General features: G+C 46.8%; 1 protein-coding gene across 1 annotated transcript in view; it reads right to left on the bottom strand.

Moving 5' to 3' along the window:
• Positions 1–15,230, bottom strand: part of LOC103069359 (protein-methionine sulfoxide oxidase MICAL2) — a 117,697-nt gene that overhangs the window by 50,956 nt on the left and 51,511 nt on the right. Inside the window, 3 exon segments of the mRNA XM_007471410.1 lie at positions 787–888; positions 2,266–2,382; positions 6,288–6,495. Coding sequence (XP_007471472.1) covers positions 787–888; positions 2,266–2,382; positions 6,288–6,495 — 427 coding nt within the window.

Below are 15,230 nucleotides of genomic sequence, written 5' to 3'. Positions count from 1 at the left end.
CCCAAAAAAAAAAAAAAAAAAGCAGACCTGTCCCCAGCCCAAGAGATGCCATGTGGGACCACTTTGTCCTCAACCCAGGGTCTTAAATTAGTACAGCTGGTGCAAATTAGTATAACCTGTGCACCAATTAACCTTGGGGCTGGGGTGGAGGTGACTGAAGGCATTTCTCGGCAATGGCATTTCTTCCTCTCTCAGCCTGAATACATTCTTCCCTAAAAACATGTTAACGCTTCCAAATTTAGAAGTAGAGAGGCACTGTTTTGTTCTTTGACAGTCTGGGCAAAACTTATCTTACTGCCCAGCGGTGAGCATGCTTTAAAGTTATGAGAAGAGATGGGGTCCTCCTTCTGGGGTATTATACTTCACAGTAAACCAGTACCATGAAGAGTATGAAAATGGTTCTCTTAGTTGAAGAAGTAAGTATGAAAGCGCTTAGCACCATGGCTTTCACACTGGCAGATGCTTAGTAAATGTATGTTGATTTTTTTCTTTTAATTTCCATGGTGCTTTTCTTTTATAAAACATTTTCCCAGCCCTTATAGCAATCTTCTGAGAGGTTCTATTATCCATATTTTATAGTTGGGAAAACAGAGGTTCAGAAAGTATTAAATGGCTGTTCTCTAAACACTCAGCCTCAGGCACAGCAGGGCAGTCTGGCCGTCTATCAAGACCCCCATCCAGCTTTGGCACCTGCCATCTTGCCCCCCTTTTCCACACCCTTCCTGATATACCCTTTCCCACTCCCATCCCTCCATCCTCCACCCCAGGAAAAAGAAGAGTCTTCACCTTCCAGCGTGTTCCTGCGGCCATCGGCTCCAATGATGACATCAAACTCAAACTCTGAGAGAGAGTGGTCTGCAGGGAGAAATTCTGCCCGCCAGCCAATTTCTGCCAGGACGGAAAAATGAGATGAGTTGGCAGTAAGAGATGGCAGGACAAAGTGATTACATGCCCTCTGTGCTGGTCGTGAGAAATGGATAACGCCACAGGTACGGGCACCCCAGACAGAGGCTCCGGCGGAAAGACCCAAGCTGTCCAGATTCACACTTGAATTTGGAGTCCTTCTGGCTTTAGCTTCAGTTCAATCCAGGACAAGGTAAACCAGCAGTGCTAACTGCACGCCTGGTTTTACTGGTTTCTATAAAGGGTGGGAGTCTATCCTAAGGATGCTCACACCAGTCTCACTTGCACCTTATTTATCTCAACAGATTCTACCATATTCTCTCTGTGTCCCCCCATCCCTTGGTCCCCTCCCATTGCTAAACAGAACTAAAAGCTTGTGCAGGTATAATGAAACCAGCGTGAATTACTACCTTATTATGCTCAAACGTTCTTGTTGGGCAATACACAGTCTTTTATGAAACCATTTTCAGGTGCAATCTTGCTGGTTACCCATAATTAGGATTTAACACCCACTAGGGGTCTGGGAAAGGTTAAGAGCACACAGGTCTCAAAGTTAAATTACAGCTGCTGTCCTGCCGCAAAAGCCAACTAACATCTCCCCTAAATTCTCAATATTCTGGGCAGAGGATGGGAGAAATCAGAGTTGTAGCCTGCATGTGAAACTATGAGGTCCCTGACATGAAGCTGGACCAAAAACTGAAAGCCCGGCCCAGCAGCAGAAGAGTTTGATAGTAAGTAAGATGCAGAGGCATCGTGAACAAGCTCTCTGACCACGATGTCTATAAAAGACCAGAATTTATATAAATATACTAATAGGAACAAGAGATGAATTACTAAATAAGACATACCTACAATGGGTGAATTTTGTGGTTTGTAAATTATTCTTCAATAAAGCTCAAAAATATTATATACTAAATAATATTTTGAACATTTATTTCATATTTGCTCTAGAAACTTCACTTTCTTTACTGGATTTTAAAATATCATGTGGGTATAATGTGTATCCACATATCTATGTGTGTATACACACAGCTTGAAGAGTATGCGAATGAACTTTATCAGACAACCGAATCTATGTCTTTTTCCTACTTACTACTTAGACTTCATCTGTCAAACTACTGCCTTGTAGTGACAGGGTGACCAAATTATATGTTAAATACTTAATAATAAATCCCCTGGAAGCTGAAGAGCAAAGCTCAAGTGACAGCAATGGTCCACAAAGGTAAAAGATGCTTTGATGAAATTATGCCAAACAGCTCTCAATAAGAATAAGCTTAACAGGAACATCCTCTAGGAGCTGCAAATATGATTTCCGCTTTGCAATATCTGATTTCTAGACCAAAAAAGAAAATTATACTGTACTTTGATTTTCTTGATCTTCAGGAGGCTCTAGAACCTTCACGAACTCCACATTCACATGGATTTCAACCCCCAGTATCAAGGCCACCTTGAACAGGATGAGCTGCAACTGACGAATACCTGAGGGGAAGAGATGAACTGTCAGTAGCAATGTCTGAGTGCCTCCTGTATACAGAACACTGTATTATTGAGCAGTATTATCACTGCTCAGTGATTTCTGAGCATAGCAATATAGAGGCATGCCTCATTTATTGCACTTTGCTTTATTGCACTTCCCAGATATTACATTTTTTACAAATTGAAGGTTTAGGGCAACCCTGCATCAAAGCAAGTACTCCCAGTGTCATTTTTCCAACAGCATTTGCTCATTTTGTATCTCTGTGTCACGTTTTGGCAATTCTAGAAATATTTCAAACTTTTTCATTATTATTATGTTTGTTATGGTGATCTGTTATCAGTGATCTTTGATGTTACTATTACAAGAAGATTACAACTCACTGAAGGTTCAGATGATGGTTAGCATTTTTTAGCAATAAAGCATTTTAAAGTTAAGGTATTTACATTGTTCTTCAGACATAATTCTGTTATGCGTATACACTGAAAAGACTATAGTATAGTGTAAATATCACTTTTATATGCACTGTAATTCATGTAACTCGCTTTATTGGGATATTCGCTTTATTGCGATGGTCTAGAACTGAACCTGCAATTTCTCCAAGGTATGCCTGTACCAATAAGGATCATTACTGAGCACTAATTATGTGCTAAGCACTCTGTGTTCTCTCATTTAACCCTTACAGTGCTTTCTCATTTAACCCTTACAGTGGCCCTTCGGGGTAATTATCCTCATTTTATTTTTTTTCTAATGAAAAAAAAAATTTTTTTTTTTTGCCCTGCCGGATCTTAGTTCCCCAACCAGGGATTGAACCCGGGCCCTTAGCAGTGAAAACGTGGAGTCCTAACCACTGGTCACCAGGGAATTCTCTACCCTCATTTTAGAGACGAGAAATTAAGGCTCAACAAGCCTAAGTGACTTGCTCAAGCTCACACAGGAACGAAACTGGAATGTGGAGCCAGATCTGTTTCCGAGACTGTGCTCTAGCTGTTAGGTAATCCTCTAATGATGGTGGCTCTCTCTTTCCTGCCTCCTTCCTGAACTGGGCTGTGGGTTTGAAAAAGCGAAGATGGAAAGAGGCGTAAACAGAGAGACAGCACAGAGCCAATACGTAAAGTCAGAGAGCAAACGGCTCACCCTGTGGGGGACTCTACCTAAGCTCTCAGCCATCCAGGGTAAGGGGTGGGGTGGTGACTCCTCCCCACAAAGCTGGGCTCATGGTTTCCCACCTCCTACCCACTCTCCTAAACTCCCCCAAGGAGTGGCTCCTTGTTTCTCTATTTTGTTCCTGCCATTGAGCACAAATGAGCATGCCTTCAAATACATTTCTGAGAGCATAAAGTTTCAAATTATCTGTGGGTCCCTCTGTATTTTGTGGGCTTCACTCATTTGACATTTATTGAACAGCTACCATGTGTCAGGTGCCATGCTAGGCTCAGGAGACATGGAACACTGTCTAACAGAGGAAACATGCATAAACAGAATGGGGCAGGGCTTGGGGGCTGGGGGCAAGGTGGGTTGCAGAACAGGCCCTGAGCTGCAGTCCTGAAAGCCAAGGGAGGAGGGACCAAGATACCAGATCCCATGGAGAGATTAAGAAAATGAAGACTACAGGAGGCCAGGGCACGGGAGGTTGGGAAGCTTCTGGAATTTCTTTAGCACAGTGGCGGGAAGAAATCAGACCGCAATGGAAGGTGGCATGAGTAGAAAGTATAGACAAAGTCTATGTCACCTCTTTCTAGAATAAACACTTTGAGATGAAGAAAAGTAATGGGCTCTATCAGAGGACTGGAGGGCAGTGTGAGGTTAAGGGCAGGTGAAAGGAGAGAAGGAAAGCAAGAGGGCCTAGAGTTGGAGAGGAAGTGGCCAGCTCGGCCTCTGGCCTCGGGGTGAGAGGAAGGAATGGGTACTGGGGAGAGGCGATGGCAGGAGGAAGGAGAGAGGGCTGGGATGGGGAGTGCCCGTCAGCACTGGGAACTGGAGGAGGATGCCGACACAGGACAAGTGCGGAATTGCGGAGCAGTGCCGAGGACCAGGTCACAGCTGGGGCTGGAGACCATGGTCAGTCTGAAAGGAAGCCGATCAGCTGGGGCTTAAAGAACCCAACGCACCTCCTGCCTGGAAACAGGCCTGGGGGAGGCCTGGCCACTCTTCATAGTTTCAACATTCTTCGTCTGTCTGGTTTTGGCACCCAGTAGGTGCTCAATAAATTCTCCCTGCCTCTCTTCTCGCAGGTATTAGAGCTGCCCTTGACAATGATCATCCTGAACGTTCGAATCTCTGTTCCAGTCCTGCCAGTGCTTCTGCATGCTGGCATATTTCCAAGGACTAGGGGTTAAATGGGGGCACCATTAATGAGGCAGTGAGGGGCTCCCAGCTGTCAAGGCAGCCTGGCAGCCTGGGACCTCCCAAGACCTCCTGATGCCCAGCTCTGCCTCTCAGCAAGGCTCGATGGGAAAGTGTGCATAATGCTGTCATTCTAAATTGGTACCAATATACATTCTTCTGTGGGTGGTAAGGAATATCTGGAAAGCTGGCACTGCAGCTTTCTGGGCAAATCCAAATTTCTTTCCAATGGACTCTTGGAATTTTCTCATCCCGGAGTGGGAACAAACCCTGGGCCACTGCTGGTAAGTTCTCCTGTATCTGCCTGAATTACACCCTGTCTGGCTGATAATTCTCTCCAGTTGTTCCCGCCCTAACCCTACACCCTTTTCCCATCAGTGCCTGTCCTCATAAGAACATGGCTCTCAGGGCTCTCCTTCCACTCACTGGTTGAGAGACTGCAGCTCTGAATTAATTCTGGTTTAGGGATCCCGACTGCTTCTTGCTCACTGTACCCCACTGAATGCAAAGCACTTCCTGAGCACCTACGACCTGCCAGGCACAGAGACAGCACATTTCACATGTGACCTCATTTAATCCTCTCGGCCCTCCTGGTAGGCAGGCATCAATCACATTTAGGGGAGACAAAACTGGGGCTGGAAGAAGATAAAGAATCTGAGCCAAGTCACACAGAAAATGGACAAGACAGATTTTGGACCCAAATCTGTTCAAATGCTTGAACTCTCTTTAACTTCCCTTTTATGAGTCATGATTGCTGTATATAAAATGGCTCAAGACCTCCTCCCTGCAGAGCATGAGGAGGGAGGCTGCTCTTCCAAAGCCTGTCTGCACAGATCTTGCCTCGAGAGACCCAGGCCTAAGTAACGTCAGAGCGGGAGGCCTCGGTGCTCACCTTGACCCACCTAAGCATTCAGGGATGGTCCGGGACCTGAAATCCACGTTCCCAATTCCCTTTCTTTTCTGGGTGAACCCCCATCACGATGGCCTCTCTCTTTTTAAAGTTCAAGGAAACCTGGTACAGGATCTGTCAATGGTGGCATTCCTCTGTTCTAAAACCTGCCCTGGTTCCCCAAACAGGCAACACGGTGTCCCAACTCCTTTACCCAAGAGGTCCCTGACAACCTGGCCCATTGAATGGTTTTATGTGGCTCCCTCTTCTGAGCCCCTTTAGCAAGTCTGACTGCTCTGTTAAAGCACATTTTATTATTGACAGAATCTCAGTGAATTCTCTGAGGGTGCAGACTCTGTTACTTACCTCTGCCTCTGTTTCCCATATTTCATTCATTCAACAGAAGTCTACTGAGCATCTACTATGTGTCAAGTACTCTTTTATGCCCTGGAGATACTCTGGTGAATGAGACATACCATGATCCCTGGCCTCATGGTGCTTCCAGCCTAGTGGGGCACAGCACAGGGCCTGGAATTAAATGTCTGCCAGTTGGATGTGTGGGAGCCCCTGGAGACCTGCAAGATGAAGTATCCTGGGGTCTCCACAATGTGGAGATATACCCCACCCAGGGTCAGCGCCCTCCCCACACGGGGTGTCACCAGTGGCGCCACTCACTGATATGGTCGATGGAGCCGGCACAGAACTTCCCATAGAACTTCTTGGCTCCCAGGCCTCGCAGGTCGTGGATGGTGAAAGGCCAGAGGTGCAGCACGTTGTTCCGGGAGAAGGTGTCCCTCTTCTCCACCACGACCACTTTGGCCCCCAGGTAGGCAAGTTCGATGGCAGTGCGCAAACCACATGGTCCTCCTCCAATGATGAGACACTGCAGAGGGGAGAGAGGAGAGAGGCACTCAGCAACCTATAGCCTTGTAGACACAAGCCCCTAGTCAGCAGCGTAACTGGGGAGCAAACCCCCACCCACCCAAATCAACCAGTGAGTGCAAACCGAGCACCTGTTAGGACCCGCCATTCATCTATCCGATGTACATTATCTGTGGGCCTACCACACACCAGGCACTGTGCCAAACCCCGTGAGGGACACAGAGGTAAAAAGATTCAGGGGAGGCACAGTAAGATACACGTGAGGTTCAGAATTAAACTGAACTGGGCTTAAATCCCAGCTCTGGCAATTAACCTCTTAGTTCAAGGTGGATGGAGAGGATACTTTGGGGGAAAGGAGGGAAAGGAGAGAAAAGAGACAAGGATTGGTCTGGAACTAGACGCCGAGAGTCTGAAATGTCAAGTGAAGGAGTATGGTCTTGGCCCTGTAGGCACTGGGGCCATGTGGGCAGAGGTGACAAAACAGGATTCTGTTCAAGTCCCATGCCAGGTCTCAATGGACCCTGTCACGCTGAACAAGACAAGGGTCCTGCCCCAAGGAAGCTACAGCCACTTAGGAAAGAAGGGAAGACACATAATGACCTACCGAACTAGTTATACTGGGCAAAAGTCCTTCCATTCAAATAAAATCTTATGTGCAGCACCAATCCAATAAAAACGGGGAAATGGTGATACTCTGGCTGAGAGACATCCCCACGCAGCAGCCTGCCCTACTCCCAGGCAATTCCTGAACCACCTTCAAGAGGCAGGAGTTCAACTGGGGGGTCTAACTAACTGGGGATACTCCAGCAAAGTCACAGGGAAGATCTGCATCCACACCCCACTGCTTGACATTGCACAGGCATCTGGAAACATCCCTTCTGCTTGGGATCAAAACTTATCTTAAAAAAATGCATTCCCCTTCCCCTAGCTATATTCCATCATCCAGTTATCACTCATCTGGGGCCTCCAGACTCCCAAAGGGGAACTGCAAATAAGCATATCAGAAGCTCCCACGCCACAATCGGTGTGGCTTACTCGTTGGAACCTCCCAGAGAGTTGGTGGAAACTCTGTTAGGGGAAATGAAGTCACCGCTGAGATACAATTCACTCCAGAGACAGGGAGCGGGTATGCAAATCCTTTTGCTTCCTTTCTGGTTGGAGCTGACTGCAGAGAACCAACTCCCCCAAGCCCAGCTTCCCTCTTTATCTCACACCCCAAACAGCTCCTCTGGCTCAGACATAGCCAGACCATGACGGGCATTTCAAAGCAAGACTCCAAACCCCGACACTCTGAGGTTGGCTTCGGGGTTAAGTCTAGATTCACTGCATTTCTTTGCAGTTAGCGCATCTTTTCCTGTTCTCTGAGTTCTGTCACTCCCGGGCCAGGGATGGAGTGGGGTGGGAGGATGTGGGGTGAAGAAGGGCAGGAAGGGCAGGAGGGGAGCCCTCCTGCATCCTTCTATCATCCACCAGGCCTGATCCAGCACCGCTCCCGGGGCCAGGCAGGGGATCCCATTCCCACCAGTTGGGGGTCTGCTGTACATTTCTCACGCAAACAGTAGCTGGCGTACCGTTTCTGACCCTCCCAGCTAAACCTGAAATCCCACTGATGAAAGCTCAGTTTTCCCACCACCCTGGGCGCCAGCTCATACTTTGGGCCTGAAATTTCAGCGACGCCAGTCATACCCAAAGCAAATACCAATGGGCCTAATTACATAAAGGGAGAAAATTCGGTACAGATGTTATCAAGACAGGAGAGAAGGCTTGTTGGCCGAGGCCAGGCCCGTTCCTCTAGGAGCACACTTGTTATGATTAACATGGGAACTCGGAGTTCTGACAAGAAGCCGAAAACCGCGGCTGCTACGTGCCTGGGCAGGGGAGCGGGCAAGAAGAGGGCTCCCCTGGCCTGCCCATAGTTGACGCTCTGGATGGTGAGCATAGTGCAAACAGACCACGAACGCAAAGCGTTGTGATAACTCAACCCAAAGGAGCTCTCCACCTTTCCCAGACGCATCCGGGCTTCACTGCTAAGGACTCGGTGCCAAGGAACAAAAATTTTTCATTAAAACTCAGCCCTGAGGCTGAGCCCCAAATTAGATTATACATTCCTCCCACAGGCTCTGTCCTTAGTGCTACCCCAGAACTAAGCTCCACGTGTTATAATTATCTGCATCTGATTCCCAGGCCAGTGTAAAAGCTCCTCAAAAGCTGTCCCCATGTCCAGTACAGGGCCTGGCACACAGGAGGCCTCAATAAAGAACTGATGGATAAAGGAACGTCCCACACCCTCACGGCCCACCCAGTTCTTGCTGTCCGACTGTAACAAGGATGTTCGGTTCACGTCAGCTAGGGTTTATGTCTGCATTTCCCACCCAGGCTGGGGGAGCTGGAGTCTGCCAAGGCCACCAGGATCACGGATGTCAGCAGATCTGTGTGCTCAGGCGACATAAATTTATTACGCAGTGGGGAGCAGGGCAGATCCAACACCAGCAGGAAGTCCACTGTATAGATAAGCTTGGCAGTGCTTAGACCTCCACATTCGTGGAGAGAGACAAACACCACATGGAAAGATCATCTCTTTATTTATCAAAGGGTGGGAAGAGGGGATGAGGGGCCTCACCCACTGTCAAGGCACAGGGCTGGGGCAGCCCCAGCTCACACAGGACCCCTGTGCTCTCCCAGGGGAGCCCTACAAGCACTACCCACTTCTTGGTGACACGGTGCATCTTCCAACCCCTAAGTGGGTAGGTGTGCTGGGACTGGTGCCAGGAATGCTAGAAGGATCGGTCCCCGGAGGGAGCCGCTGAGTGGAGCAGGGGCTAAGCCAGGGTTAGCCGTCCGGAGGCTTGATTTCCACTTCTGAATTCTGCCTCCAGTTTCCTTGGGGGCTCCGTGTGCAGACAGCCCAGTGGGGTGGGGCAGAGAAAGCCAGCACTTGCAGGCAGCAGGCAGACCAGGGTCTGCCATTCACAAGCTCACTCACCCAGGCTCTGCGCCTCACTGAAAAGGATGATTATAGGATCTAAACTATACCACACACAGCACTTTCTACTTGCGAGGCACTGTCCTCATCATTTCATGTATTTCATCCTTCCAACTGCCCTATCTATGAGATAACTGTCATCACCATCTCCACTTTGTACGTGAGGATACTGAGGCATCGAAAAGTTAAGCAACTTGCTCCAGGTACTGTTATCACCCCTATATTTGAGCTAAGAAATGGAGGCAAAAGAGGGTCAGAAATTGCTCTAAGGTGGGTCACCTAATGAGGAAGTGGTCAAGTTTGGACACGAACCCAGGCAGTGTGGGTCCAAAGCCTGTGCTCTGAACTGCTTGTCTAACCATGAGGATGGACCACAGAGGGTGCGGTCAGGATGAAGGGAGGTCAGTTTTCGCTCCTTCCCTGCACCCAGCACACGTGGGCCTCCTGAATGGAGCTGTGTTCAGTCTGAGTGCACAGGGCCTCTGCATGGAAGGCCTGAGCCTGTGTCTGAGCTGAGCTTCCCTGGGATGGAAATTTATAGGCTGGACGAAGCTAGAGCCCCTGCAAGTCCTGGGAAGCCACTCAGGCAGGTGCCACAGCAGTGGTGGTTTGGGCATGGACAGTGGCAGCCTCTCTAGTGCCTCCAGTGACCTGGAAGCGAGCTGAGTGACACAAGGTCACGTGTGGTGCCGTCTCCCTGGTAGCCGCAGCCCTCCTGGCATGCTGGCCCGCAGGCCAACTCCCCGGGCAGTGCTCTGGTTCCAGGGACGTGCCCTCACGTTTCTTGGCGTGGCTTTGCAGGCTCACCAGCTCTTAGGGCAGGCCACTTATCTAAACCCAGGCAGGAAGGCCCTGACTGTTACTGGGTTACCACAAGTAAAAACAGCTCATTCAGAATCGCAGGACAGAGTCATCAGATCCTAGGTGCCTTCCACATGCTAATCCGGGGGTCCTGGCCTCACAGCCTCACAGTGCTAAGTAAGGAGGGCTTAAGAGAGATGCAGCCACTTATGGTTCGAGCCGAGGACGGAGAAATCTCTGTGAGTGGGGGGCGGGGGGGCAGACCTGACTCTTCACAGCAACTTCAAGGGCCACTCTGGTGAGGAGCCAACCCTCATCTGACTTGACACGGCCCTGCCCCTGCCCTGGTCTGACTCTCCTGTATCTGGGTCACACCCAGTTATTTCTGGGTAACAATTACCACCACTTACTAACCTCAGAAATTTACAGAGAGGAAATGAAGAAAGATATCCTGTCCTCCCTGCCTGCTCTCAAAACAATAATATGAATTGCTCTGAGAAACATTCCATTCCTCTCTGTCCCTCCCTTTCAGCCTGAGCCGGTGCTCTAACCCTTGTATGAGCAACTATAACCAGTGACCACGGGGTCTGGATTTTCAGGGACAGTTTCATTTGCAAACATCCTGTCCCTGGGCCTTGTGAGTACACTCAGATTGGACCCCTGTTTGCGAGTCAGAAGTACAATCATCAAGGCTGTGCTTCCTGCCTCTGGGTGCTGTTCATACCTCCTGTATCTCCCCCGCATCTAAGGCATGAGTTCCCAGGAATTTCCCCCACCAACGGAAGAGATCAGCAGCCCACGACTCCTTTCATTTCAGATGCCAAAGTACGTCATCAACAGTGCCAACTCTGTCCCACCTTTGCACATGCCTGGCCATCCCATATTGGGAAGAGCAAGAGTAGTGACAGTATTGATAATAGCAAGAATAAAACTCAGAGCTCCCACTTACTGCCTGCTTCTACTGTGCAAGAACTGTGCTAAGCACTTTGTAACATAGGCACCTCATTTCCTTCCTACAATAACCCTGAACCGGGCATAATTCGTCGCCATTTGGCAGATGAGAAAATTGGAGTTTAGGAAGGTTAAATGACTTAACCGTGGTCACAGGACTAGGCTGACAACTAACCTCGGATCCCAGAGTTTGTACTTGAAATCACAATCCTATATAAATTCTTCCAGGTTACCTTGGGCCTTGTGTGGCAGTGTTAGCATGTTCCCTCCTCAACTAAATAGGTAAGACCATTGAGACCGCTCTGTGGGATGGCAGAGGATGCAAGAGAAGGTTCCTGTTCCCAAACCTCAGGAGGCTGTCTGGTTGGGAACTAGAGAAAGGGAAACAGAGACCAAGAATGCTAGATGGTTTGGGACCACCTGTGACTACTGGAAACATTTGTGGAAGGGACAGATTTGGTCAAGAAAGGTTCCCTCCAGGACACAGCCCATGAGAGAACCCACCGCAATGAGAAGCCCGCGCACCGCAACGAAGAGTAGCCCCTGCTCGCCACAACCAGAGAAAAGCCCGCGTGCAGCAACGAAGACCCAACGCAGCCAAAAATAAAATAAATAAATTTACTTAAAAAAAAAAAAAAAAAAAGACCCTACATGACACTGCCCTCCAATTTCCCTCCTGTCTTCAGCTCCTACCCACCCCCTCCCTCTCTGCACTCCAGCCATAAAGGTCTCCCTAAGCACACACAGGGTCTTTTCGCTTGCTTTGCTCTCTGTCTGCAACATTCATATATATATATATATGGCTATTTTATAATACAAAAAAGGGAATATATTTCAGAAAATATATAGGACTAGTTTTATTTTTCTTCATATTAACATCCAGCTTTCCAGCATTTTAAACATTTGTAAATATTCCCAGCATCTACTGGTGTATTTTTCCATGATAGATTTTTTTTCCTGTTTTCAATCAAGTAGCTTTACAATATTTTTTGCAATATCTTATTATAAAAATTTTCAAATAAATAGAAAAGTTGAAAGCACTTTAGTGCACACCCAAATACCCACCACCTAGATTCTATGATTAGATTTTAGTCTCCTTGCTTTATCATATATCTATTCATCCATCCACCTCTCTAACCATTCATCAATTTAGCTTATTTTTTGGTGCATTTCAATGAAATTGCTGAATCAGTACATTCCTTCCCAAATACTTCAGGATAGAAATCTAATTAACTAGAGTTCAATAATTATTAAAGTTCTTCACACCCTCTCAACATACACAAAAATACACTCAGAATGGTTTAAAGACTTAAACATAAAGACATGGCACCATAAAACTCCTAAAAGAACACAGGCAAAACATTCTCTGACATAAATCATACCAATGTTTTCATAGGTCAGTCTCCCAAGAAAATAGAAATGAAAATGAAAATAAACAAATGGGACCTAATCAAACTTACAAGCTTTTGCACAGCAAAGGAAACCATAAACAAAACAAAAAGACAACCTACAGAATGGGAAAAAATATTGCAAATGACGCAACTGACAAGGGCTTAATTTCCAAGATATACAAAATAGTTCACACAACTCAACAACTAAAAAACAACCCAACTGAAAAATGGGCAGAAGACCTAAAGAGACACTTCTCCAAAGAAGACATACAGATGGTCAATGGGCACATGAAAAGATGTTCAACTTCACTAATTATTAGAGAAATGAAAATCAAAACTACAGTGAGCTACCACCTCACACTAGTCAGAATGGCCATCATTAAAAAGTCTACAGGGCTTCCCTGGTGGCGCAGTGGTTGAGAGTCCGCCTGCCGATGCAGGGGACATGGGTTCGTACCCCGGTCCGGGAAGATCCCACGTGCTGCGGAGCGGCTGGGCCCGTGAGCCATGGCCGCTGAGCCTGCGCTTCCAGAGCCTGTGCTCCGCAACGGGAGAGGCCACAACAGTGAGAGGACTGTGTACCGCAAAAAAAAAAAGAGTCTACAAATAAGAGAAGGTGTGGAGAAAAGGGAACCCTCCTACACTGTTGGTGAGAGTGTAAATTGGTGCATCCATTATGGAAAACAGTATGGAGTTTCCCCAAAAAACTAAAAATAGAGCTACCATATGATCCAGCATTCCCACTCCTGGGCATATATGCAGACCAAACTATAATTCAAAAAGATACATGCACCCCTATGTTCACAGCAGCACTATTCACAACAGCCAAGACATAGAAATGACCTAAATGTCCACTGACAGATGAATGGATAGAGAAGATGTGGTACATATATACAATGGAATACTACTCAGCCATAAAAAAGAATGAAATAATACCATTTGTAGCAACATGGATGCAACTAGAGATTATCATACTAAGTGAAGTAAGTCAGAAAGAGAAAGACAAATACCATATGGTATCACTTATATGTGGAATCTAAAATATGACACAAACCTATCTATGAAACGGAAACAGAATCAGGGACATAGAGAATAGTCTGGTGGTTGCCGAGGGGAGGGGGATGAGAGAGGGATGGATTGGGAGTTAGAGATTAGCAGATGCAAACTGGTATATATAGAATGGATAAACAACAAGGTCCTACTGTACAGCACAGGAAACTATATTCAATATCTTGTGATAAACCATAATGGAAAAGAATATGAAAAAGAATGTATTGGGTTGGCCCAAAAGTTTGTTCGGGTTTTTCCATAAGATGTTATAGCAAAACCCAAACGAACTTTTGGGCCAACCCAATATATATATATGTATAACTGAGTCACTTTGCTGTACAGCAGTAATTAACACCACATTGTAAATCAACTATACTTCAATAAGAAATAAAAAAGGAATACATTATTCAAGTTTTTTCTTTTCAGGTAAAATTTACATACAAAAAATGTACACATCTAAACATACCATTTGCTGTGACAGTGTACAATACGTGTTGCTTCTTATAGCATCGGTTTTCTCCCCATCAATGGTCTTTCTTTAGTGGACCTGGTGAGTTCTTGTCCCTGGGCTCTGGTGCTGACATTTTGGTGTACACTGTTATCAGCAAGGAGCTTCTAGTCACAGGAGAGGGCTTGACCAGCCAGCTGCCTTGACTCCCTTTCCTCCCTTTGGGAGAGCAGAAGCCACAGGCCCTTCTAAGACGCACCCCCCACCGCCCCGCCCCGAAAAAAGAGTGTGGAGGAATCTCACATTCCTTTACGAGAAATAAGGGAAAGGGACTTCTGAGACGGGCTGAGTCTAGATATATTCAAAGCTAAAAACTCTAGGGCCAAAGCGAGACAGTGGCATGGATACATATATACACTACCAAACGGAAAATAGATAGCTAGTGGGAAGCAGCCACATAGCACAGGGAGATCAGCTCGGTGCTTTGTGACCGCCTGGAGGGGTGGGATAGGGAGGGTGGGAGGGAGGGAGATGCAACAGGGAAGAGATATGGGAACATATGTATATGTATAACTGACTCACTTTGTTATAAAGCAGAAACTAACACACCATTGTAAAGGAATTATACTCCAATAAAGATGTAAAAAAAAAAAAACCAAAATAAAAAACCTCTAGGGCCAGTTATAATCCATATGTAGAGAAAAAAGTAGAGCTAAGATACACGAACAATCTAGCCTCCAGAAACAGATACACAAGTTCACATTTATCACTTTCTCTCTTTCTTTTCAGTTACTTAGTGAGCTTTTGCTTTTAAACATTACAATGATAATAGCCAGCACTCAGAGTCCTTTATTCTCAACAATTGCACACCCATCCTGCCAATTTCACAGCTGTAACTTTTAAGTGCTGGAGCCAGAATTCAAACCCAGGTGCCTGGCTCCAGGAATCCTTCCTGCCTTTAACCACTGCTCTAGAGACCATTGCAGGGAGTTAGGGAGAGGGAGGTGGCAGGTGAGGAATCCCCACACCCTCCATTGCTCCATTTCTTAGTGATTTTTAATTCTTTTTCAAGTGTGTCTATCTGACCTCCTGTGACCTCTTCAAAAGTAGAG

The sequence above is a fragment of the Lipotes vexillifer genome, unplaced genomic scaffold (genome assembly GCF_000442215.2).
Source record: "Lipotes vexillifer unplaced genomic scaffold, Lipotes_vexillifer_v1.1 scaffold6, whole genome shotgun sequence".
In the NCBI taxonomy this organism is placed as follows: domain Eukaryota; kingdom Metazoa; phylum Chordata; class Mammalia; order Artiodactyla; family Lipotidae; genus Lipotes; species Lipotes vexillifer.
Note: the sequence above shows the minus strand (reverse complement) of the source record. Positions and strands in the feature narration are given on the sequence as shown.